Genomic DNA, 24,499 nt, shown 5'->3' on the forward strand with positions numbered 1-24,499 from the left:
AAAAACATATAATTATTATCCCAAAAATATTAAACAATATTTAAAATACAATTTTATTCTTTGTAAAAATTAGCCCAGGCTCATAAGTTTTGTGAGCTTTTAAAATGCAAGTCAAAAATTTTAAACAGAAAAATTTTTCACATTGAAAAGCGTTATTAAAAAATTGCAAGTCTTTTAAATTTAAAGGAAATATGTTTTTTAACACATTTTGATCACTCCATAAATATTTTAGATTTTTTATTTATTGTGTACCATTTTATTGTATTAAAGTAATTTTATTTTTCACTATTTGATTTAATCACTCTGTAAACGCGGACAACTCCGTGTTCATTCATTCACTCGCTTAGTTCGCTCGCGAAATTCATTCACAAAAATGCCTCGATTTTGGGCAATTGGCGGACCAAAGAGCAGCGCGACCAGAACGCCACTGAAAGCGACTGAAAGCGGCCGAAATCGGAGGAAAACGCGCGGCCAGGACCTGCCACGAAGGCTCACAGCACGGGAGTGACGAGGAAACAGCTCGGGCCAGGACTTCGCTTCGGCCCCAGTGGAGTGACGAGCAGGATAACACACGAGGACGATGATGGCAGCTCTGCCTGCAAGAAGCTACCATTGACGGTTCGCTGGGAGGCAGCAGCAGCCGACCCACACACACAGATACACACGCACACATACCCACCCATTTGTTGCAACTGCCAGGATATCGTAGCACACTTTTGCGGGCCGCTCCTTCGGAAGAGCATTTCGGTTCTCGGAAAGGGGTCCAAAGCCCGGCGTTTTGGCCAGCTGTTCGCTTGGCGCCAAAATTCTTGGCCAACTACGCGCAGACGCTGGAGTGTTATACGGTTTACGTCCTGTGTATGGTAGAACAGTTTTTACCAGGAGCGGTTCAGAAAACTGTAACAAAATACTACTTAATACTAATACTACTACTAATACTAATGGCAATTAATAATATATCATATATATTCATTTTTACCAGGAGCGGTTCAGAAAACTTTAACAAAATAATACAATACTAAAAATATATCTAATACTAATCACAATTAATAATAAATTATATGATTCATTAAAAAAATAGTTGCTTATTCCTTAATAAATACAAAACTAGGCATCCTATGTTGTAAAACAAATGTTTACTTAATTATTAGCTCTTATTCAATTGTGGTTTTTTTTGTACAAAAACTCATCCTGGAAATAATTCAAAAATCCAAAGTACTTATAACTTGTAAGTAGTATAATCAGAACTTCATTTACCTTTTCCCCTACAAATCTTTTATTTAATATTAACTTTCCTTCGTCAATCCAAATATTTGTGTGATCCTTGTTAGCGCTCCCCTTCCGCATTTTGCACACTGAAACATTTTTGTGAAAAATGTGGCACATGAAATACTTGTCTACCAGTTTGGCACATTAGGTATTTAAAAAGTTGTTAAGCAAACTTTCAAATTAAATACTCAGAGCTTAAATTGTGCGAGCTCCCCTGGCACACGTACCTATATTTTCTAGGGGCACACGAGGATATCCGGGGTGTCCTGGCAGCCCAGTATCCTGGCTGCCTGGCAGCCCGGCCTTTGGTACTTGATGCCTGCCACAGTGCATTCTCCTCTCATTTATTGCATTTTGCATGTGTAAAGACCGTTTTTATTATTTCGCCCACGTTCAGGATGTGTGAAGAGCACCAAATTAAGGAATTCTGTCTGCGAGAAGTAATTAAAATTGTGAAGAAAGCCATAATGCGAGTGTTTACATTTGAGAACTGCCCAACTGAAGCGAGTTGAGCACCCGGCAAAGTGTTTTAATTGAGAGCTTAAGTGTTATCCTGTCCCCCAGCAAGTGTTCTAATATATATGTTCATAAATTTTGTGCTGCGAACCGAAACATAACGTAAAATAGGAAAATGCAAATGGCAGGCCGCCTGGAATGAGATTAAAAATGCATGACATCAATTATAAGAAGTTTTCTTAATTTTCTTCCGCCCATAACTCACATCGGGTTTTCTCACAGCAACTTTTTTCCGAAGCCAACAACAACAACTCGACAAGGGCAAACGCACATGCACACATTTTCACAGAGAGCACATTTGTTTATTCCTCGATTGCGTACAAACATTTGCATTTGCATAGACAAGTTAAAAGCATCTTCTCGCCTCCGCCTGCCCGCCAAATCCCTATGACACTGGGAGAAAATTATGGGTACTGTTATGGCAAACTCAGATTAAAAAAAAATATTTTTAGAAATTAAATTTAGAACAAGTAGAGGAACACACACATACCACACAATGATAAATACTTTGTATTAATACTATGCTCTTAAAAATAAAAATACATATTAATATTATTATATTAATACAACCTACATCTTAACTATTTTTCATGAAAGATCCCAAAAAATGTTTTTAAAATTATTAAATTAAGAAAAAACACGGAAACAAGACAAAATCTTATCATAGAAACATGATATTATGGCAAATTCATATCGTTAAAATACTATTATTATCACTATGCTGTTAAAAATTAAATTGCTGAATAATATAACAAATTTATTACAATATACCTTTAAAAATAATGTAACTAAAAACTCAATAAAATGGGGGTTTTTAATATATACTGCATTATCTAATTACAATATTTGCGGAAACAATAGAAGATCTTATCAATGAAATGTTATGCATTAGTATATTGTAACAAAAAAGATAATAAAATATTAGTGTTCTTGGTTAAATAGTAAAGAAATCTTCAAGCACAGGATTTAAAAGTATAAGAAATGCCTTTTACAGCGTTAAAATGATTTTTTGTATTGGCCTGAAAAGCACTGATTAAAAAACTCTTCTATTGTTTTTCTTTATCTGCACCACCGAAGGACCAGAATCAGGAGCAAAACGAACTTCCTGCTGCCTGAATGCGTCTGAGTCAATGCAGCTGCCGCTGCAAATGTGTGGAAAAACTCCGGCCACCCCCTTTTCAGCATGCGAGATTGCAGATTTCATATGCAAATTTTGCACTTCTTCAGAAAATTATTCAAATTACTTGCGAGCGACAAGCGCTGCTCTCAGAACGACGAAGTCCTTGCCGGGATGCCTTTTATCCTGGCGTGGATATAAACAAAACACCTTTTCCGTTGGCCAAACAAGTCAACAGCCTTGGCCGTTTGACAGCCCCATCGATGGTAAATCTTTGCTCCATGGGGAAATGGGCAAATGGGGATATAAGGAGGGGTAAATGTTGGCCCATCAATCAGGCAAAATGGCAAATGGCGGTTTGGGCTCATGGCTTGTAATCCCTTTATATTATTAAATAATTAACACGCGTTACTGGGCATGTTTATGGCAGCTTAGCGACCGGAAGTGATGGGTCCCAGACTTTCGTCTTCTAGGATTTAGTCATCAAAAGATAAACGCAATTACGGAGCAGTTTTGAGCATTTTGGAGAAGGACAAAGGCAAAGACAAAAGCCCAGCCGCGAAACATGCAAATTAGCGTGGCAGCGAACGAGTTAAAGTTCGCTTTTAAAACGAATTTGCATATTTAAATGGCATTTTGCCAGACACTTGACAGTCTAACTGGCAGTTGGCAACATTCAGTGTTCGCTCCATCTCCCTTTCCTTTTCCACATCCTGCTCCTCATCCTGCTCCCCATTCTGCTCCTTGATCCTGTCACTCCACGGCGACGGTGACAGTCGGTGCCTCGTCACGTTTCTGTTGGCTCATAAAAGTGAGATTGAATTTTGAACGGGGTGGCCTGCCCCACGAAACTCCTCTGATTCGGAATTGCCTTAACTTTTTGCCATCCTATCCAGGGTGTCTGTGCTTAATAGGCCACATGAACTTGAACCCTGCCAAGGGAACAAGATGATGATGATGATGACGACGATGATGTTGATGACGACGAGGATACAAAATTGTTGCACACGCGCAGGGACAGAAAGTTAAAGTGAAAGTGTGGCTGAAAGTTACTGGCGAAAGCGGAAGTCATTAACGTCTGGTCGGGAGTCGATTTAGTGTGTCATGTGTGGGTGTGTTCTTGAATTTTATTTATAACTACTCGTCAGGAGATTTGGGTTTGCCAGTGTTTCCTGAGCACTGTTTATAATGAAGTGCGATGGTGGTTTTATTTTACGACCTCAGGCGATTTAATCAGGCGAATCGAAAGAGTTTCAACTTACCTTTCAGAGTTCAAAGTCACGAACCATGAGTTCAGTTTTAGACAGTTTAGCTTGGGGCGATGGCAAGTGGATGACTGAAATTGATGAGCTAAAATACAACAGCAAACTTTTCCAGAAGCAGTTTGATTCAGAATGAAAACGGCTTTTTAAGAAATAAATCAAACTCAATTTACTTCCGAAATAAAATCAATGAACTAGTTAAAAGGCAGAGCAACCAAATAGTGAGTTCCTAATTTGTGTGTCAAATCAGGCCACATAAATCAATCCCTCTAGGCCAACAGTGATGTACCAGAATCAATGGTCATCAATCAATGTGAAAATTTTGAAATTTTGTCATTTCCCCCTAAGCGGTTTGGAAAACCACCTGAAACCCCCGAGCATCACCGAAAAATGGAGAACGAGCGCGCAAATCAATTGGCATTCAGATTCCCAGCAAAGAGACTCGATGTGTGATTGACACAACGCTAATTGGCGACCATTCGGGTTGTCCATAATGCCAGGATTAGCAGGCTTCAACGTGTGTTCGAGTGCGTTTCCATGGGTCCTTGTGGGGTGTAATCAGGAGTAGAAGCAGGGTAGTGATGTCTTTTTGCCCTTTTTCCGGATAGGATTGAAAAGGTCCTTAAATATAGTGAATAAGTATATAATATTTTTAATAGTGAGTCCCATTTTCGTAAGTTCAATAAAATCAATTAGTCAAATGTATATTTATGTTTAAGTCATAGCTTAACTTAGATCAGATATTATACAGAATATCAATTAGACTTTCCTGGTTTTAAGAATTTGCTGCTGGCAGCACTGTTGCATAGCCAACTTAAGGCGAGACACCATCATCCGCTTAGCCCTAAGTCGACTTTAATCCCTGGCGTTAGACACAAGACTCCAGAAAATCAAATCAGAAACTTGGGCATAGTTTGTTAGCCAAATAAATCACGCAACCAAGCCATCGAGATCCCGGCAATCGAAGGAGACAGTTGACAAGGACGGGGAATGCACGCAATGATAAATCGAAAATATTTTTACTTGTTTACACAAAACAATTCGGGACGACAGACAAACGACTGAAAGCTTGACAAAAATGTCCGACATCTTCCCCAACTTTTCCTTTTGACCAGACCAGCACTCAATAAAAAGTATCACAGACTCCTCCAACTACCAGTCGTTGTCTCCTACACTGGGAAAAACAGGTCGAAGTCTATGGAATGCTAAATAAAATTTTTCTAAATTTCAACAATATTACAAAATGGTGTTCTATTATAAAACAAAAGATTTCTTTAACTTAAGATAATGCCAAAACAAAAACTATGATAAAAATGTTATGTTATAACTGAAATTTAGTTTTCAATTCTATTATTTTACTATTATTTGTGTTATTTTAGTACCAGAAATTCCAATAAACTTCAAGAAAATTTAAAAAAATGGTTTTTCAAATTTATGAAAAATAGTTTTTTTGAGTGTAGACGCTGCTCCGTTTAATGAACGAACAAACAGTGGAGCCAACGGAGGATTACGCTGCCAATGGACAGTGACTTGCGCCATTCCCCATCCCGATGTCCTGCCATCCTGAATCGAGTTGAGTAAACAACTTGCGCGTCCTCGTCCACTTTGTGTCCTGCCACCCGCACTGCCCCCTTCAAGTGTTAATTGTGTGCGTGATTTAAGCTTCGGCGGGGCAGGAGAACCAGGAGGACCAGTCGGGATCCAGAGCCACCCTCTTGGCCATTTCGAATAATTGCTTTTTGATTGAGTTCAATGCTGCGGAGGCTTTCCTCCGCGCCTAACTTAAATTTGAATGTCCAATTTCTTGGCACCCGTCGAGCGAAGAGCATCTACATTCTTTATTGCCCTAAACTAAAGAAATGTTTTATCCTCTGGAAATTCCAAGGCCACGTAAGCCACTTTATAGGGATTTCGGGGGGAAATCAGGACTCATCCAGACGCAGCAGGATCCCAAGACTAGGAGTCGGTTGGGGAGACTTTGGCGTTTCTTTCTGCCGTATCTCAAGGATTACGCAAAAGAATCCTCTGTACATGGCATACGATATCTGGCCGAACCCAAGATGAAGAAATTCGAGAGGTAAGATTTAAGTAATTGCTATAAAATATATTATCAAGAAACCAAAATGATAAGTGCTTTAATATACACATGGTGGTTTTATAGGAGTATTAATATGCAATATATTTTAAAACTTTAATCTTCCCTTAAGATATTTATAGTTTTCCAAATTTTAAATAAAATGTCCTTTTTTGTGAGAACAGGTTTATATGGCTGCTGATTCTGATAACCACCAGCATTGGTGCCATTTTGGTTTACGTGGAACTGAGCGAAGTTTATCAATCGGTGCGCATACAGACCACCATTAGGAACACCATGCTTCCTATTTTTCGAGTGCCATTTCCCTCGATTGGCCTCTGTTCAAGAAACCGACTCAATTGGAAACTTCTTGAGAACGGAGCAGTTGAGCATTTCCTGGGTGCCAATGTGTCTGCCGCCGAAAAGGACCTCTTTATTAAGTTCTTCACAGCAGCAGGCGATCCTCATTTGGCTCGGATAAACGAAATGTCGAGTTTCTTCACAAATGAAACTCTGACTAGTAATCTACACATGTTAGATTCTCTAAACCTTCGCGAAGTCTATAAGTACATCCAGTATCAATGTCAAGATCTGTTTAAAATCTGCCGATGGCGGGAAAATCCAGTCAACTGCTGCGAGATATTTGAGCAGCAGTTCACGGAGTCTGGCTTATGTTTCGTCTTCAACGCGGAGATTAGTCAAGTATCGCGAAAAAGAGCAGTAAGTTAGACAAAACTCTTTTAACTAAAATACTAAATATTTGTATAACCAAGTGAAGAAGGAGGACCAATACTATCCCCTTCGCACAGCGCAGTATGGCGAAGGAACTGGCCTGGATGTTTTCGTGAGGCTCAATAGGTCCCTCATCCGTCCTGGAAAACGGGGCATAAATGTAATGATCAAGCAGCCGCAACAGTGGAGTGATGTGATACGCCATGTGCCCCATGAGTCACATACCAGGGTCAGCATAACACCACGTTATACTGTCACTAATGAACGGGCCCGGTCTGTCCCTCCGGAAGTTAGAAAATGTATATTTGGTGATGAAACCGACAGTCCGCTCTACAAAAACCTGCGGGGCTTCGAGTACTGGGTGGGTAACTGCCGGACCAAATGCCATCAGGAACATGTCCTCAAACTCTGCAATTGCTCACCCTCAATATTTTTCCCCTTCAACGAAAATGGTGAGTCTAGGTACCATATTTTGTAATACAAATTTTTTAATTTTTTACTACTAGGATGCGAGAATAATGTAAAATAACTTTACAATATGCAAAGCTTCGGACTTTAAGTGCTTGTACGACCACAGGCGTGAGTTTTTTTAACGAGTATAATTTTATATTTTTAAATTGTTTTATTACCATTTTTTCTTATGTACAGTAATCTTCAGCATTGAACGCCATCCAGAGGAGAACGATTATGTAAAAAATCTTTTTAACGAAAGCATGATTTGTGACTGCTTTTCCAGTTGCACTCAGCTTATTTTTGATCGGGTTTATACCACTACCCCACTGGAGTAAGTAAGACTTAAAGATAATACTTGTGTTAGATATTCATTCTAATTTTCCCGAAAAATTTTAAAACCTTTATTAAGTAACAATGAGACCGATACTGAGGCGGGTACAATGCGTATTGATATTTTCTATCAGTCTGGTTGGCTTGTTCAATATCAAACCGTCATGAGATTTACCTTTGTGGAACTGCTGGGTTAGTTAAGAACTTTATCTCTTAAACTTAAACTTATCCTAAAATGTGTTTTTATCCTTTCAGCTAGTTTTGGTGGTATAGTTGGGCTTTTTCTGGGCGCCTCTTTACTAAGCGCCGTTGAGTTGGCCTACTACTTCTCTATTGGTCTTTATATGTACATTTATGACAAGAGAAAAATTAATAAACCCGAACCTCCCATTATGACCCTACCATTTGGCCAGAGAAAAATAACACCAGTTAAAAACATACGTAAAACTTTTAATAAATAAAATCTGAATCAAACAATTTGTTTACCAAACATTTTTTCTATGGTTAAAGGGATGCCTCAATTTACCTTCTCTATTGTCCTTTTGGTTTGCAGGAATCTCCGCTAAGGGATTGACATCGTTTTTTAGATAGCTCTTAAATTTTTGCCACTTGAATCGCAGTCGTTTGTTCAAAGCCACATAGTATTTGTTGTCATACAGATGCATGGCAAGGCCCACAGTCAGATAGTAAACCAATTCGAAGGCACTGACCATAGAAGCACCCAAGCAAAGGCCAAAGATTCCGCCCAGATTGGCTGCAAGAATAATTTTTTGATATATGAAATACCATCTGATATATCTCACCTATCAAATCAATAATGGAAAACTCCAAACTAGTGCGGTATAGGGGTATAGTTTCCACTTGATAGTGCACATCCACCTTGAAGAGCTTCTGTTGTGGGTCCTTGGGTCTGCAAGGAATAGTTTTAGATATCTGAATAAACCAAGAAAGATTACATTAACTCTACAGTTTATTGGCTGACAAAGGCAGTGTGGTCGTGGACGTATAATAATCCAGCAGGTAGCAGTTCACCAAACAGGAACAGGTCATCCCGGGTTTTGTGGCACTGAAAAGGGCATCCTCGTCCCGTCGCTTATCGTAGCTGAAAATGTCTGCAGCGAAATGCTATAATTTCCAGAATTAATGTTTTTAAATCACTCTCACCATTGTGACGAGCTAAGCAGCGCAGGCTGCCTGCAGTGCATTCTTTAACTGTAAGAAAATATGCAGTTAATATTATAAGTATAAGAAAAATTAAAAATAAAATTACTTAAAGACTAAACGTATTAAAATATTTTAATCTAGCCCAAACTGAACGATAATAAAATCCTTTAGTGGACATGAAACTTACCCCTCTTGTTGTATAAGAAAAAAATGGGTAGAGAGCAGTTGCAGAGCTGAACCAAGTAGGATTCATGGCATCTGTTCAGGCAGTTGGTGAGCTGAAAGGGTTTGCCAAATTTCTTGGCCGCATCACGGGAATCCAACTCACTCTGCTCGTCCGCAAAAAGACAGTTCCTCCGCTCCGGCGGAATACTTCTAGTGGTATCATCCGTCCAAGTAAGTTCCGGACGTACGGTCACATAGGTCTCGGTGTTTTGGGTCATTGAATAGAGCACACTGTTCAATTGATCAGGCTTTTTTATCATTACCTAAGAACGGAATAAATGTAAATCTCTTTAATTAAATGTATATACTTATACTAACATAAACATTATCATTAGCCTGAGAGTTGGGTCGCTTGAAGCTCTCGTTTAGAAGTAAATCAAAATTCAATCCTGTACTCTGCCCCGCCTTGGCATTATGCCTGGGATAAAAGTTAAAGCCCTCCTTCTGTCGGATTGCCTTCGAAAGTGGAGAAATCTCTGAATTGAAAACCAAACAAAATCCGAACTCTGTTTTCTCCATCACAAAGTAATCGCAACAATTGAAAGAGGAACTGCGCCACAGGCAGGAATCCGTGACCAGGATGTCCTTGCATTGAAGGGTCAGAAACATGGCCAATTCGGTTAGGTTAACAAAACCAACTTGGTCCAGATTGTCGTCCTCCAGTTGAGCATTATTGGCCAGAAAACTACCGAAACGAAGGGTTTCCATTCGGGAAACCAAGACGGTGAAGCTCTCCACAAGCTCCACGCTGGAATTTGCTGGGAGGAACTGCTTCTTTGCCGCCTCTAGTTTGCTCCAATTTACTCGATTATCCGTACAAATTCCTACGGCCGGAAAATGTACCAGAAAAACTGGGTACTGTGGATCATGGACCACTGTCTGTAGCTTCTGGGATACAAAACGCTCGGAGAGTAGAAGGTAAAAGAAGCAGGAGAGGGCCACGCTGATGATGAGCAAAGCGCACCAGATGAGTCTGCAGGTGGAGATTATAAATACATAATATATTTAAAAAAATATTTTAAAAATATTTTAAAAATATTATAGTATAAAAATAAAGGGAAGATACTAAGTATATAATAATAATAATAAAATATCCTTGTTTGCAATGTTTTGTAATCCCAATTTCAGTTTTAGATCCCTAAACACACCTCTCCACATTGTGCAACTGTGGATCGTACAGATAGCGAACGCAGTGAATCGTTGACTTTTCGCAATAGCTTCGAAAATGGACCCTCAGCAAATCCCCGAGGCACTTGTCACTGCCACTGCAACTAGTTGCCTTCACCGATTTAGTTCCCTTAGCCATTCTGAAACCGAGTCACTCAATCACTGAGCTTTTCGCCGGACTTTGGGGAACCCTTTTATGGCCACAGTCCCAATGGCCAGTTGACTTGTAATTGCAGCGGGCAAAGTTTTACCGGCTAGGCCATCCATTATGGCTCACAAGCTTTGTAATTGAGTAGTTATGTTTCCTGCCACTGATAAGTCCGCTGACAGAAGTGGCAGACGAACTCATTGATTAGCGGGCAGAACTGCCAATTAGCTTCGACTTTCCCACAGTCACAGTTCAACTGTTGAGCGAAATGAGTGCAATTGATTGGAAGCCGGACCCTTCCTTGGAGGATAATGATGATGACCACGGGGCGTCAAAAAAGCAGAAAAAGAAGACGGAAGGTAGATGTGTTTCGACTAGGAGGTGAGTGATTCTCATATTTACCTAAAATAGAATAGTTAAGTATGGAGCGAATGTACAAAAAATGATATAAAATTATATGCTTTTTAACTAAACTATATGCTTTTATAAAAATCTCTAGAAAAATATCATACAATTCTAATCAAGTCACCAATCTTCCACTGCTATATCTTACAAATCCACGTTCCCCTACAGGTTCACTAGAGTCCCCTTCAAAATAATCGCTGCTTTAGCAACTGTCTACGTAAGCATTTTGTCTTCAGAGCGATACTTCTATTACTGGGTGCAGACCTCCATAGAACGTACCGATATGCATGTGTCCGAGATCGATTTTCCAGCAGTGACCATTATCCCGATTAACTTTACCAGTGTAAATGTTTCAAAGAAATCGCAACGGTTCTCCAAGGCCTATAATTTGATCCAGTCCGTGATCTGGCAGACTCCGATGTCAGCCCGTTTGACGGAAGAGAATTTCACAGAGTTCTCCGACTACGACAACTGGAACTTTCAGACCTGGGGTATTCTCGAGTCCTGGCAGTTCAATTGTAAGTACTTTTTCACGGAGTGCCAATGGCGTCGCAAGGCAATGAACTGCTGTGACATATTCCGGCCTGGAAAGACCTTTAATGGGTTTGCCTTTGTGTTCAATTCGAATCTCTCCTCGGGAAGGGACGAAACCTGGCCTTGGTCCGTGGCTGCCAGTGGCGCCTATAGCGGTTTAAATGTGAGGATTAGAAGGCATTACAGCCAGTTTACAATAAACACTCTGGGGGTACGTTCAGTGATCCATATTATACAGAATAGTGCATAAATAACTCTTTATGCCTAACACTTACCAGGTTATAGTACACGAACCAACTCAGTATCTGGGTGTGAGTATAGACTATTCCTCGGAGGACCGTATCGTGATTCCCGTAGAACCACTTCGGTTTACCGCCGAATTAGATGTTCGGGCCCGTCCGGTTAATATGCGTCGCTGCTACTTCGAGGTAACAATTAAGTTAGGGATATCATTACATCTTCATTACACTTTTGAATCCCTTTCCCTTTAGAACGAAGTCACACTGTTAAATCAATCCCGTTCAGAATGCATCTACAAGTGCCACATAAACTACATCTTTATCAAGTGCAACTGCTCTTTAAAGTTACCAGAAGGTTACACCTTTAATAATGAAAATAATACCGATGGCAAGGAAAAAAGCGGTCGAAGGATTTGCGGTGTTAAGGATCTACACTGCTTTAATAAGCATAAACGTGAATCTTAACTTTGAATTAACATTACAAATTTCTTATTGAAATTATATATTTTCTTTCTCTTAGTTTCCCTGTTTTCCATGAGCAACATCATCGAAGAGTCTCGGGATAATGTATTTACCACCGTTGATTGCGGATGTTTTCCCCAGTGTGATCATACCCAGTACCATACCTCAACTTATACCGAAAGATTAAGCACCCACGCCGCCCATGATGAAGAAATCGAGATAGATGTGTATTTTCAGGAGGAAACCCTGTTCTCCTATCGCTCCATGCTGCGTTTCACCCTCATCGATCTAATGGGTAAGTTTAAGGACTCGATTCTATCTACGGTATAAAATACTCACCCCTTTAATCCACAGTTTCCTATGGAGGAATAGCAGGTCTGATCATGGGTATATCGGTTCTAGGGTTCATCAATAACTTCTTGGATCACTTTGCCTGTTGTCGTCTACCCCACGACTCCTAACTTGGAACTATGATATCCCTACCTTTTGCAGCTGCTTTCTCACGTTTCTATACTTACCTGTAATCAAATCACACACAAAACACTATACACCTGGTTCTTGGGATACACATATGTATAAATAAAATGAGAACAAAAGCGCATTAGGAAAATCGTTTCGAGTTTAACTACCTGCGTAGGCAGTGGAAAATTTTCAATTGCGCCCCAACAAGACGAAATAAAACCCAGGGGTATCAAATGAGAACGTATACAACTCCAAAGGTCTTGTTTACGTGCACTTGGAAAATACAATTATATCTTTATAATTATATTTGTTGCTTAAAATAGTTATAAAATGGCAATGCTATTAAAGAAACATCAAATACTATTATAAGATTAAATCAAACAGGATCTTTGAACTAATAGATGATTCTTAGTTCCGATCATTTTTGTTCAGTGCATACATACGATCCTCAAATCTGCTGCCTTTGCTAAAAATTGTAATATTAATCTTTAAAAATAAACGTGCCAATTTGCGAGAGATTAAAGGGGAGCAGTTTTATCAGCATCCCAGCCCATGGACGTTATTAGACGGCATCCAGAAATTCTTTGTTGTCCACTTGTCACCACCACAAAAGCATTTAATGCCCAGCGTCACAAAAGAATCAAATTCCCTATGTTTGGAGCTGAGCATAAAAAAACTGAATTGAGAAGCATAATCTTGCCTTGGAGACCCCTCAGGTACCGAGTCCAATCGCGAACCCGAATCTGTTCCCTCGCAGGGGTATAAATAGCGGCTGTCTGGCCCTATTTCTGAACAGTCTCCTCTTGATCGTCGAACAAACAAGTTAAAGAAAGCAAAAATGAAGGTTTTCGTTGCCATTTGTGTGCTAGTTGGTCTGGTGAGTGTTTGTTCCTGATAACCCTGTGAACCAGATCCAGAGAATCCCAAATCTAATCGATTGACTTTATTCTGGGTTAAAGGCCTCTGCTGACTATGTGGTCAAGAACCGTCACGACATGCTGACCTATCGGGAGGAGTGCGTGAAGGAACTGGCCGTTCCCGTGGATCTGGTGGAGAAGTACCAGAAGTGGGAGTACCCCAACGACGAGAAAACACAGTGCTACATTAAGTGCGTGTTCACCAAGTGGGGCCTGTTCGATGCCCAGTCCGGCTTTAATGTGGAGCACATCCACCAGCAGCTGGTGGGCAACCATGCCGATCACAACGAGGCCTTCCACGCCACCCTGGCCGCCTGTGTGGACAAGAATGAGCAGAAATCCAGTGACTGCGAGTGGGCCTACCGTGGAGCCACCTGCCTGCTGAGGGAGAACGCTGCCCTGATCCAGAAGAGCCTGGCCCCCAAGGTTTAGGTCTTAATGGGACGACTGTACTGATAAGATTTAATTTTAGTTAATAAAGTAATGGCTTTCCTACAATCTTGAGATATTTCGTTTTTAATTCTCTGGGAGAAAGAAAGACATTCCTTAAGATGATTAAATTTACTAATCTTTTAACAAATGCAATATTTTTCAGAGGTATATTTCTTTCAAAAATTATTATCATTAAAATAATACTAAACATATCGACCTAAAAAAAGGGTACCAACACGTATTATTTGAATAATACTATAATGACATGAATTCCATGGTACTATTATATCATCCAAGTAGCTATTAGATAGAACCCACACTTTTTCCTCAATTATTATTTTGGCAGCTAATGAATCCTGGTCAGCTAACTATAACTTAAGCAAACTTGTCTCATTCGTCATGTTGCTGTACACCAGAGAACTTGTGGCTCCGCGGCCAAAGCGCGGATTACTTCGATTCAGGAACAAGCCACATGGAATATCGTTCAAGGATCGACTGCGAAGCGCCTTCGCCCACTCGTCCATCCATGGAATGCAGCACGTCTTCGGGGAGCGGCGTCTTTGGCAACGCTGCCTGTGGCTAATAATCACCTTGGGAGCGGGTATCACGGGATTTAGTCTGTACTCCGTGCTGCGACATCGCCATAGTGAGCAGATTCTGGTCAGCCTGATAGACACCACCCAGCTGCCAGTGTACCACATTGATTTTCCAGCCGTGGCCATTTGTCCATGGAGCCATGTCAACTGGCAAAGAGCTCCAGCTGCCTTATCCCGATTTTTGCCAGCAAACCCGAGTGCAGAGCTCCGGGAAACATTCCGCCAGCTTCTCGTCGTCCTGGAGCTGATTACTTTTTCCAATTTTAACAGGGCAAAGGATCTGGCCAAGAGGAATCTGACGTCCTTGGGGTTTCTGAGGATGGGGAAGATAATGAACTTCGTGGCCTATCGATGTGATGAGCTGTTTGTCGCCAATTCCTGCGTCTTCGACGAGACTCCTTATGATTGCTGCAAGCTTTTTGTGCCGGAGCAAACGGAGAAGGGTCATTGCTGGGTCTTTAACTCTCTAATTTCGGAGCACTCCCGGAAAAAGCAAATAACCAACAAGTTCTATCCGCACAAGTTGAGCACCGCTGGAGAGGAGTCTGGCCTAAAATTCACTATTAATGCAAGTTATCCTCTCATTAAGGCTGACGCAGAAATGCCCTTTGGAATGAATGTAAATATAAGATTAATAAATATGCAAAATACGGTTGATATTTGTTTTTAACAGCTAATGATCAAGGAACCACGACAGTGGTCGAATCAGATGACCTACCATCTATATCCGGATACGGAGAACTTTGTGGCTGTGCACCCAATGGTCACGGAAACCTCCCCAAGCACGTATAAAATGAGTCCCAGCAAGAGGCGTTGCTACTTTGATGTGAGTAAAGGTTCTTAGCAAGTAGCGTCAACCGGTAACAAATCAATTATTCGTAGAACGAAAAAAAACCAAACTTCCAGGATACTTTATTGCCCTATAATCGGGAAAATTGTCTGGTTGTATGCCTTCACCAGGTCGTAATGAGAACCTGCAATTGCTCCACGCCAGCTTTTCTGCCGCCCATTAGTAGGAACAGACAAATATAAATTATTCTACATCTTACTCATTACTCAAGTTATTCTTTCAGAGGGCATTCGTGAATGCGGAATATTGGATGCAAAATGTCTGGGCAATAATGCCGATATTTTCAGCTATGTGAAAATGGGCGACCAGGATATGTATATTAACGACTCAAGACGGGGACATTTATGTAATTGCCCTGATAACTGCAATTCGCGGCAGTACACAATGTCACTCAATGTGCGCAAATTGGATTAGTAAGTCTAAAGTACAACTCCTTAACCTAAATCTAACGAAATTTTCGTATTTTAAAGCCCAAAAAACTCCACAGATACATTGATAAAAGCCCAGATTTATTATGGCCAGCGTGTGATGACCAAAATCATAACCAAATTGAAGCACACTAACCTAGATTTACTGGCCAACTTTGGCGGCATCATAAGTCTTTACATAGGGGCCTCCGTCATGAGTTTCATAGAACTTGCGATTGTGCTGGGCAAACTAATGTGGGTACTTATTAAAGAATGGCTTACTTTGAAAAATCGTGTATAATTTACGCCATAAACAAATAAACAAAAGCACTTATTTCTGCTTAGTTTCCTGATCCGTCGGGTAGCGTATATAGATGGTCGGATGTGGTACGGTGGCCGGTGTCTCTGTCAGTTGGTCCAAATAGGAGCAGCCGATGGCCAGTGCGCTGCCATCGGAACTAAAGTTGAGCGTGGAGATGGAGGTATCGTATTCGTGGAACTGACAAAGGCGTTTCTTGTTGAAACCGTCCCAAATGTTGACTATGCCATCGGAACCGCCAGTGGCGAACGTCTGGTAGACATTGTGGAAACTCAGGGCATTCACCGGGTAGATTTGCTCTATGTTCTGCTCCCGGTTCCGGTGGCACTTGAAGGCGAATTTGCGCCGCTGCACTTCGGGATCATGATCCAGGTACTCCACGGCCACCCGGCCCTCGATGGAGGACATCACGTAGCCCTCCTTGTTGGGGAACAGGCGGATGCAGCGGGTCTGATACTTTAGCGAGGACTCCCGCTTCATGATGTAGCTGTCCATCCTGCGCAGGTCCCAGATGAGCACTTTGCGGTCGGAGGTGGCCACCACGATCTTCTCGTCAATCACAGACATGGAGTACACCTTTCCATTGTTCTGCTCGAAGGTGCCAACGCATTGCTTCTCCCGCATGTCCCACAGCTTTACGGTCTTGTCCCAGCTGCCCGTGAGGATGCCATTGACGTACTCGGCGTGCTCCACACATCGGATGGGCTCCTCGTGGTTTCCAACAACGCTTTCCGTCTGGGTGTTCACATCAAAGAGACGAAGTTGGTTGTCCAACGAGCCACTGACCACGTGCACTATGTCCTGCAGGTCAAGGGTTTAGTGGGATGGATCAGAAATATGTATGGATAGACCTCACCATAAAGGCACAGTCCAGAATTGGCGCATCCTGCAGGAATTTTTGGCGCATCTGGTTCGCCGGCACATCGTAGAACCTGAGTGTTCCGTCCCAGGAGGACGCCGCCATGTACTGATTCGATTTGGGACCAAATTTTACGGCGGAGATCAGGTCCTCCGGCGGATTGTTAAGCTTGAACTCTGGCGGACGCATTTTGTCAATTTTTTGGTGGGTTTTATTTATTAAAAACTATATAATTTTAAATTAAAACTGATTTAATTCAGTGGCGGAGGAATTTGCTCGGCGTCTATGGTAGAGATGAACCTCCTTCGATAGCACTATCGATACCTAACATATTTGCATTAGGGGGATTCCCTAGGAAACGTATTATGCATTTCCCTTATTATTTAAACAACTGCTTAAATAAAATTTATAAAATGTCTACCTAATTATTTATATATATATATATTATATATAAATATTTTTTAATATATTTAAAATTACTATATAATTTAGTGTATCCCATTACACTAGATTACCCGTATTGGTTGAAGAGCATTGAAGTATTTTATGGTCACACTGTTGGAGTGCCATTACCGATAACTGATACCCGATTTCATGCAATCGATTTGGCGGGGAATGCTTCCATCTCTATAGACGACGCCACTATTTAGAAATACAATACGTTTTTGATTTGCAAATATAAGAAAAAGTACTTGTGATGGAGGAAACGCACGACTTCCAGTTCGTCCTTCCCCTGAACGCCTCCGACCTCATCAACTCCAGTGGCGACCAGTACTACGTGAAGGAGATATTCGGCAGCGCCGATATTCCCGCAAAACTTCAAGGTGAGTGTCCGTTTTCGCGGTTGCTTTTTAAAATGCGTACAGTTGTGGAAATCTCAGCCTGACCTCCTTTCTCCACAGAATGCAAGCGCAAAGTGCACCAGGGCGATCCCTTCTATATATTCGAGCACTTCGACCTGTATTACTCGATCATCGAGGCCCGTGGCTCAGATGCCGCCTCCTCACAGAATCTGATGAGGTCCTTCGACCTCCTGTACTTAACCGTGGACAAGCTGTTCCAGGATCTGCAGCCCCTGCTGACGGCCACAGAGCCTCTGTCCAACCAGCAGCGCAAAAGCTACTTGAACTTGACCAAAATGACGCTGTTCCTCCAAGTGAGCACCGTCAAGAAGATCAACAACAGTGTGCAACAAGCTCTACGGGATCAGCAAGTGAATGTCCAGAAAAAGCGGGCAAAACAAGCCGATGGGTTGGAGCAGTTTCCCAACTGGGATGCCAAACGGAGCAAGTTCCTGGTGCAGCTCTTCAATGTGCTTCAGTGTCCGCTGGAGAAGCTCTGGAGTCCGCCCGTCGCCGAGGAGGACTTCATAACGTACGTGTTGAACCTAAATCGTGTTATTTATATATCTAATGCCCTGCCCTCCACAGTTTGCTCTGCGACATCTGCTATCGCACACTCGAGATGCTACCACTCCGTCAGGACAACAAGCATGTCTTCGATACAATCTTCCAGATTCTGGGCACCTCAATTAAGCGCTTCAACCAGGCCATGACTTTTCCCGTACGCATCCTGCAGATCCTGCGTGGCACTGAGCACGCTGCCGCTTCCGTGGCCACCGGAATTCTATTGCTGCATGAGGAATATGGAATCTCCTCAGTATTCTCGATCCTTATTAAAAGCATTGTAGATGCCCTGAAGCTGGATAGCTCCGACTCAACGGTGTCCAAGCACTTCTCCAATTTCTTGGCCGAGTTTTCGAACATCGCGCCATCGCTGATCATTCCCCATCTGGAGAAGCTGGCGGATGACCTGCTAGACTGCCAATCACACACGCTGCGCAATTGTGTGCTGCAGATCATCGGAGACACGGTGGTCAGTGAACTGACCTCGGAGGATCTCAGCGAGGAACTAAAGGAAGTGCGTAACGAGTTCCTCGAGCACCTGATAGCCCACATCTTGGATGTGTCTGCGCACGTCCGCTCCAAAGTCCTAAGCATCTGGCACCACTTGAAAGAGCAGCATGCGATTCCACTGAACTTCTTGACCAGAGTGCTGGACGAGGCCATTGGAAGGCTGGAGGACAAGAGTTCGCTGGTGCGACGTGCCGCCATGCAGCTGATAAAATCCGCTCTGGAAAGCAATCCCTATTCCAGCAAACTATCCTTAGATGAGCTAAGAGCCAAACATGAGCACGAGGTACAGGCGATGGAAAAACTAAACGAGGTGCTCGAGGAAGAGCGCAAGCAGGAGGAGAGGCTCAACGATGAGTTTAGCACTCTAGCACCCGAACTTTTGCCTTGCATAGAGGCCAACCTCAAGGAGTGTGAGTAAAAGTTAATACGGTAGCTCGGGGTATTTTGTGAAGCCGATTTTGATATTTCAGTTCCCGATATGCAGTTCGACAAAGAGGAGACCGACGAGACTTTGCTGGAGAGGATCGTGCCGATGATGCGCGAAAAAAACTACAAGGATGTCATTGTTCTGGTGCGGAAAGTGGATTATCTGGCTGGAAATCAGAGTATGAGGTAGGTTGCCCATTAAAGATTGCTACATTTTAAAATAAATGTATTTACCTTTCAGCTCTTTGCTAAAGCACGATGAGCATTGCGTGTATGTACTGGCTTTGCTAAAGACTTATCACTTGCTAGCTGCCGGATTTAAGCAGAGTGTAGGTGTCCGCATAAATTGTTAAAGAATCTCTTCTAAACAAATCTCCACTTCCAGAGCGAGGAGATGCTGCAGCAGATAAAAACGGTTCAGTTCCTCAAGGACAGCATCGACTTTGCAATGCTGATGACTTCAGCATTCCCCAAACTTCACGAGATGCTCATGTCCAAGACGAACACGGATGTATTCGAGGCAGTGGACCTTTTTACCACTGGTTACATGTTCGGAATCCATGGCACGGAATCGGGAATGCAGCGAATGCTGCAGCTGGTCTGGTCCTCGGACAAGGAGAAGCGTGATGCCGTGTCCGATGCTTATAAGAGGGTTCTATTCTCTACGGATCAATCGGGCCGTGCTCACGCCATACGTGTGGTGCAGAACCTGTCAAAGTTTCTCTCGGAGATCGAGTACGGCCACTATACGGCCCTGGAATCGCTGATGGCCGAGTGGGTGGCCGGGGGCGATATTGACTCCGCTGTCATTACGGTACTCTTTGAGCGCTTCACCCTTAAACTGGAGGGCACAACCGCCAACGAATCTCGCCTGTCGCTCCAGCTCCTGATCATGGCTTCGCAAACGAAAGCCAGCATTGTTTCTGCCAACACCACCATTATCGAGGACATTGCCGCCGGGGAGCGGGTTCGTCGCGATCCGCGCATTTTCACCTCCTGCCTACAGCTGCTGGTAAACTCCATCGATGCAAACAACAACGCCAAGTATTACAAACGCCACAACAGCGATGCGGAGTTCGTGGGAAAAATCACTCGGCTCTTCCTCGACTTCTTTTTCCACAAGAACTTGTCGGACTTTGATGGTCTGGCCATGAGTGTCTTCGAGTATTTCTACAGGATGTGCCAAGCGCCGGATGTGATTGCCCAGCAGCTGGTGGTGACACTGCTCAAGCGATTCAACGAGAGCTGGCTGGTCAAAGAGGAAACTGCACTGGTTCAGTCCCCAGAAGTAGCGGATAAGGAGAACATTCGGGAATCGCAGCCCTTGGAGATTCCCTACTCGCAGACCCTTAATCCCACCCAGACTCAAGCAGATATCCTAACCCAGACACAGGGCAGTCTGATTCCCGTTTTTCTGGTCACACGTTTGGTCTTCTGCATCGGCTACATGACCATCAAGGAGATGATCTTCCTTGACATGGACATCTACAACAACATGAAGTATCGCGACGAATTGACAGCGCAGGAAGAGCGTAAGAATCGAAATCAACAGGCGGGAAGTTCACAAAATGCGGCCAGGCGAACGCTCAATTTGTCAGCCATGGAGGTGCGCAAGAGACTGTCGGGAGTGGCGGCGGAACCGCAGCAGGAGCCGGACGATGATCTGGTGGGGGCCACTGCCGAGGACAACATTGCCGAGGAAATTCACGGCATCTGCGAGGATATGCTGCTGTACAACCCGGACGCCCTGCTGTCCAAGCTAGCGCCATTTATCATAGAGATTTGCAAGCGTCCGGGAGAGTTTAAGGATTCCAAGCTGCAGCAGGCAGCCACATTAGCACTGGCCCGTCTGATGACAGTGTCCTCCAGGTTCTGCGAATCCAACATGAGTTTCTTGATGAACATCCTTAACCTTACAAAGAACATCCGGATCAAGTGCAACACAGTGGTGGGCCTTTCGGATCTCACTTTCCGTTTCCCAAACATTATCGAGCCGTGGACGGGACACTTTTACGCCCAGCTGCACGAGTCAAACACCGAGTTGAGATTGACTGCAGTCAAAATGCTCTCCCATTTGATCCTTAACGAGATGATTCGCGTGAAAGGCCAAATCGCTGACATGGCGCTTTGCATTGTGGACGGAAATGAGGAGATTCGCAATATTACCAAGCAGTTCTTTAAGGAGATTGCCAACAAGTCAAACATTTTGTACAACGTCCTGCCAGACATCATCTCTCGATTGGGCGATATTAATCTAAACCTGGATGAGGACAAGTACCGCATTATCATGTCCTACATCTTGGGTCTCATCCAGAAGGACCGACAGATCGAGACGCTTGTGGAAAAGCTGTGCCTGCGCTTCCCGGTGACGCGGGTGGAGCGTCAATGGCGCGATATTGCCTACTGCCTGGGCCTGCTCACCTACAACGAGCGAGCAGTGAAAAAGCTGATGGACAACTTGCAGCACTTCAAGGATAAGGTCCAGGTGGACGAGGTCTACCAATCCTTCAAGCTGATCATCAGCAACACCAACAAGCTGGCCAAACCGGAGCTCAAAGCTGTGGTCACCGAGTTCGAGAACCGACTGAACGAGTGCCTGCAGGTCAATCCGGATTCTGCGGCGCAACCCGGCGATCAAGTCACTCCCGAAGGCCAGTCCAATAGGGCAAGGTCGGCCAGAACAAAGAAAGGCGGTCGGAAACCAGCAGCCACCAAGAAGACTCCTGCGCGGGGACGCGGAAGACGCGCTCGCCAGGACTCCACCTCAGAAGAAAGCTACAGTAGCGACGATTAGTTTGTCCTAGGGCTTGGCATACAATCTTTAGATAGTTTCAGAAAATTCTGTTTAGGGTAAGCCTTTTTAATGAACTTTTTAATGGTGTACAAACATTGGTTTAAATAAAAATTATACACACAGAAGTTAGTTTAAATAGATTTATTACTTTTGAAGTCAACAAACATCTAATAAACTCTACTAAGATCCGTTTCCACATCCACCAAAAAAACGGAATAAATATTTGGTTACACTATGCTACAGGGATGGGGAAACAAACACACGTAAATGGCATTACTCTCTAGATTCTAGACGGTTTGGAAGTACTAAATTTGGTGGTTGCGTTCATGTTGTCTATGGGTTTCCAATAGATGAGCATTGGGGCACTGACTTCACTTGATTTTCTGGCGAAGAGAGCGCTGGAGCGCAGGACCGTCGTCTGCGGTACTCAGCGCAATGGCAAACTGGGCGGCATAGTAGGTGATCATGATTTGGAGGCGGGCGAAGGGCAGGGGCACGCCCACAAACATGGTGACCGCGATCAGGGCGTCGGAGATCACGAATAAAATGGCTCCGATGGCACAGAAAACGGCGAGAAAGTTCCTGGAATCCACCGCTCTGGCCAGGGATCTCCAGAGCATTGTGGTTATCAGGTAACAGTAGATCGGCACTCCGATGATGAGAATCTCGTCGAGATTCTTGTGAACAAAGTAAACAACTGTAAGGAAAAAGAGAATTTGCAAATATTTTCAGTTGAACAATTTCTTCAGCAGAACTTACAAAGTGATACAGCCACAAAGAGAACCGATCCAATAAGCCACTTTACGGGCTTCCACCCAAATGCGCTAATATAAAACACATGCGCCACTCCAAACGAGATCATTCCAAATGGAAAGAGATTTATATTGAGCAGGGCATCGCCACCACAGGAGAAAACCAAGCCCAAAAGAATCCAAAGTGAGCGACGATACCTGTAAAAATAACATAGAATATAAAATATAAAATATAAAAGGGTTTCTTAAATCGTACTCTTTTTTGAGCGAAATTCCCTTGGCCACCACATAGAACATCAGAGCCACAATTGGCAGGCACTTGAGCACTGTGGTCCATAGCTCTCCTCGGGGATCCTTCCTGACCAGCGAGAAATACAGGACAAGGGTCGCCAAAAATGGCAACAACTTTTGGCTCTGGTCCTTAACCTTAAAAAAAAATAAATATTAAATATTTTATATATAATACAAATATTTTATAAAATCTTTTAAAACGTAGCTTTTTTTTCAAATCTTTAAATTACATTTTAGTCCTAACGTTTTTTTGGACAGTATTAAAATTATGCCAGTTAATTTTATAAAAATATCCATAATTTTTTTTAGTTTCATTCACGAAAGATATATTTAGTACTTAAATTAATGATTATAATCATTGTTTCATAAAAACATTGAAGCATTCCAGATTACACCCATTTTATTATTGCCTATAATAGGCATTTTATAATATCCCAACAAATTACTTTAAAATAGAGGCTTCACATGTTGCTTGGACCCTAATAAACCCAAACGATTAACGCTAATCGCACCTTGGAGGTCCAAACTACAGCAAAACGATGTGATTAAGAAAATTGAATGGTTTCGGGGCTGATTAGATTAGAGCATTTATTCTTGGGGCTGGCTTGCCAGTCCCTCGTCAAACATTCATGGCCTTTATGGAGATGTAAATTTGCATGGAATTATCTATTGTTTGGGTGGAGGGGTGTGAAAAGGCCTTCGAACTTTCACTTTCGGTGCAGGAGCTTTCAGAGTGCTCCAGAGAACCTGAGAGATGTGCAAGGTCAAGGACGAAGCTTTGTGTTCTTTTTATAGTTCCACTTTCTGCGGTTAGATAAAGCATCCGCAGTGCACGCACGCATATATGATATTGTATTATTTATGCTTATATAGCTGGAATTCGCATATCACTGAAACTTAAGACCCCGAGTCAGAAACCAGAACCTGAGTCACTTACGAATTGCCCGAAATCGTTCATCGCCGCCGTAATTAGTGCAAATTACAACTATTAGAGGCCGTAGAAAAAAGTCTAGCCAAGCTGCACTTTCACACGATGCGAGCGCGGAATCGAAAATAAACAAACTATATGGTGATAGCCCCCCCAGAAATGAAAACAATGGAAAAGAACACGTTGCGCACGGGCGGCCAACGTCAATAAACTGAGGCGTATCATATACTTTTTCGATTCGCTGGACTTGGACGGGCGAACGCTGAAAAGTTTCCGATTTCTGGAGAGTGAAAAGTTTTCAGCCGGACATGTGGTGTGCAGCATATGCAGCATTCTGCAGATACTTGCCACCGCTACAGATACAGATACAGGAGGGCAGATTGATTATTTTTTACCTTTGTAATTGCGTTGAGAGCGGGAATTTTGGAGAGCGCTGCTCACGCAACAGGTTAA

At 42.8% G+C, this 24,499-nt stretch overlaps 8 protein-coding genes across 8 annotated transcripts; 5 read left to right on the forward strand and 3 right to left on the reverse strand.

Annotated features, from left to right (window-relative positions):
* The first annotated feature begins 5,651 nt into the window (after positions 1-5,651).
* On the forward strand, positions 5,652-8,298 carry ppk21 (pickpocket 21). Its single transcript, XM_070997016.1, has 7 exons — positions 5,652-6,241; positions 6,424-6,958; positions 7,017-7,419; positions 7,493-7,549; positions 7,619-7,754; positions 7,833-7,945; positions 8,009-8,298. Exons 1-7 carry the CDS (start codon positions 6,024-6,026, stop codon positions 8,212-8,214), a joined length of 1,668 nt encoding a protein of 555 aa, XP_070853117.1. The 5' UTR covers positions 5,652-6,023; the 3' UTR covers positions 8,215-8,298.
* Positions 8,221-10,481, reverse strand: ppk20 (pickpocket 20). The gene is made up of 8 exons (XM_070997021.1): positions 10,289-10,481; positions 10,146-10,211; positions 9,461-10,113; positions 9,105-9,405; positions 8,918-8,965; positions 8,721-8,865; positions 8,557-8,663; positions 8,221-8,507 (listed from the first exon to the last, which is right to left on the reverse strand). Exons 1-8 carry the CDS (start codon positions 10,446-10,448, stop codon positions 8,236-8,238), a joined length of 1,752 nt encoding a protein of 583 aa, XP_070853122.1. The 5' UTR covers positions 10,449-10,481; the 3' UTR covers positions 8,221-8,235.
* Positions 10,482-10,607: 126 nt separating this feature from the next.
* On the forward strand, positions 10,608-12,824 carry ppk30 (pickpocket 30). The gene is made up of 6 exons (XM_017071245.4): positions 10,608-10,838; positions 11,031-11,607; positions 11,675-11,824; positions 11,888-12,089; positions 12,156-12,392; positions 12,452-12,824. Exons 1-6 carry the CDS (start codon positions 10,726-10,728, stop codon positions 12,556-12,558), a joined length of 1,386 nt encoding a protein of 461 aa, XP_016926734.3. The 5' UTR covers positions 10,608-10,725; the 3' UTR covers positions 12,559-12,824.
* A 453-nt stretch (positions 12,825-13,277) lies between these two features.
* On the forward strand, positions 13,278-13,980 carry Obp99a (Odorant-binding protein 99a). The gene is made up of 2 exons (XM_017080389.4): positions 13,278-13,436; positions 13,519-13,980. Exons 1-2 carry the CDS (start codon positions 13,398-13,400, stop codon positions 13,906-13,908), a joined length of 429 nt encoding a protein of 142 aa, XP_016935878.1. The 5' UTR covers positions 13,278-13,397; the 3' UTR covers positions 13,909-13,980.
* A 244-nt stretch (positions 13,981-14,224) lies between these two features.
* ppk19 (pickpocket 19) lies at positions 14,225-16,095 on the forward strand. The gene is made up of 5 exons (XM_017071252.4): positions 14,225-15,123; positions 15,178-15,330; positions 15,387-15,516; positions 15,578-15,767; positions 15,825-16,095. Exons 1-5 carry the CDS (start codon positions 14,308-14,310, stop codon positions 16,060-16,062), a joined length of 1,527 nt encoding a protein of 508 aa, XP_016926741.3. The 5' UTR covers positions 14,225-14,307; the 3' UTR covers positions 16,063-16,095.
* Bub3 (mitotic checkpoint protein Bub3) lies at positions 15,843-17,238 on the reverse strand. Its single transcript, XM_017080387.4, has 2 exons — positions 16,937-17,238; positions 15,843-16,881 (listed from the first exon to the last, which is right to left on the reverse strand). The coding sequence occupies exons 1-2, from the start codon at positions 17,126-17,128 to the stop codon at positions 16,093-16,095; spliced, it is 981 nt and encodes a 326-aa protein (XP_016935876.1). The 5' UTR covers positions 17,129-17,238; the 3' UTR covers positions 15,843-16,092.
* A 306-nt stretch (positions 17,239-17,544) lies between these two features.
* Positions 17,545-22,297, forward strand: Cap-D2 (CAP-D2 condensin subunit). The gene is made up of 6 exons (XM_036818258.3): positions 17,545-17,763; positions 17,842-18,313; positions 18,370-19,265; positions 19,326-19,467; positions 19,523-19,610; positions 19,667-22,297. The coding sequence occupies exons 1-6, from the start codon at positions 17,637-17,639 to the stop codon at positions 22,073-22,075; spliced, it is 4,134 nt and encodes a 1,377-aa protein (XP_036674153.3). The 5' UTR covers positions 17,545-17,636; the 3' UTR covers positions 22,076-22,297.
* On the reverse strand, positions 22,202-24,256 carry LOC118877883 (lysoplasmalogenase TMEM86A). The gene is made up of 4 exons (XM_036818259.3): positions 24,056-24,256; positions 23,084-23,253; positions 22,835-23,025; positions 22,202-22,772 (listed from the first exon to the last, which is right to left on the reverse strand). The coding sequence occupies exons 1-4, from the start codon at positions 24,074-24,076 to the stop codon at positions 22,447-22,449; spliced, it is 708 nt and encodes a 235-aa protein (XP_036674154.3). The 5' UTR covers positions 24,077-24,256; the 3' UTR covers positions 22,202-22,446.
* Between the last annotated feature and the right edge of the window lie 243 nt (positions 24,257-24,499).

The sequence above is a fragment of the Drosophila suzukii genome, chromosome 3 (assembly GCF_043229965.1).
Source record: "Drosophila suzukii chromosome 3, CBGP_Dsuzu_IsoJpt1.0, whole genome shotgun sequence".
Lineage (NCBI taxonomy): Eukaryota > Metazoa > Arthropoda > Insecta > Diptera > Drosophilidae > Drosophila > Drosophila suzukii.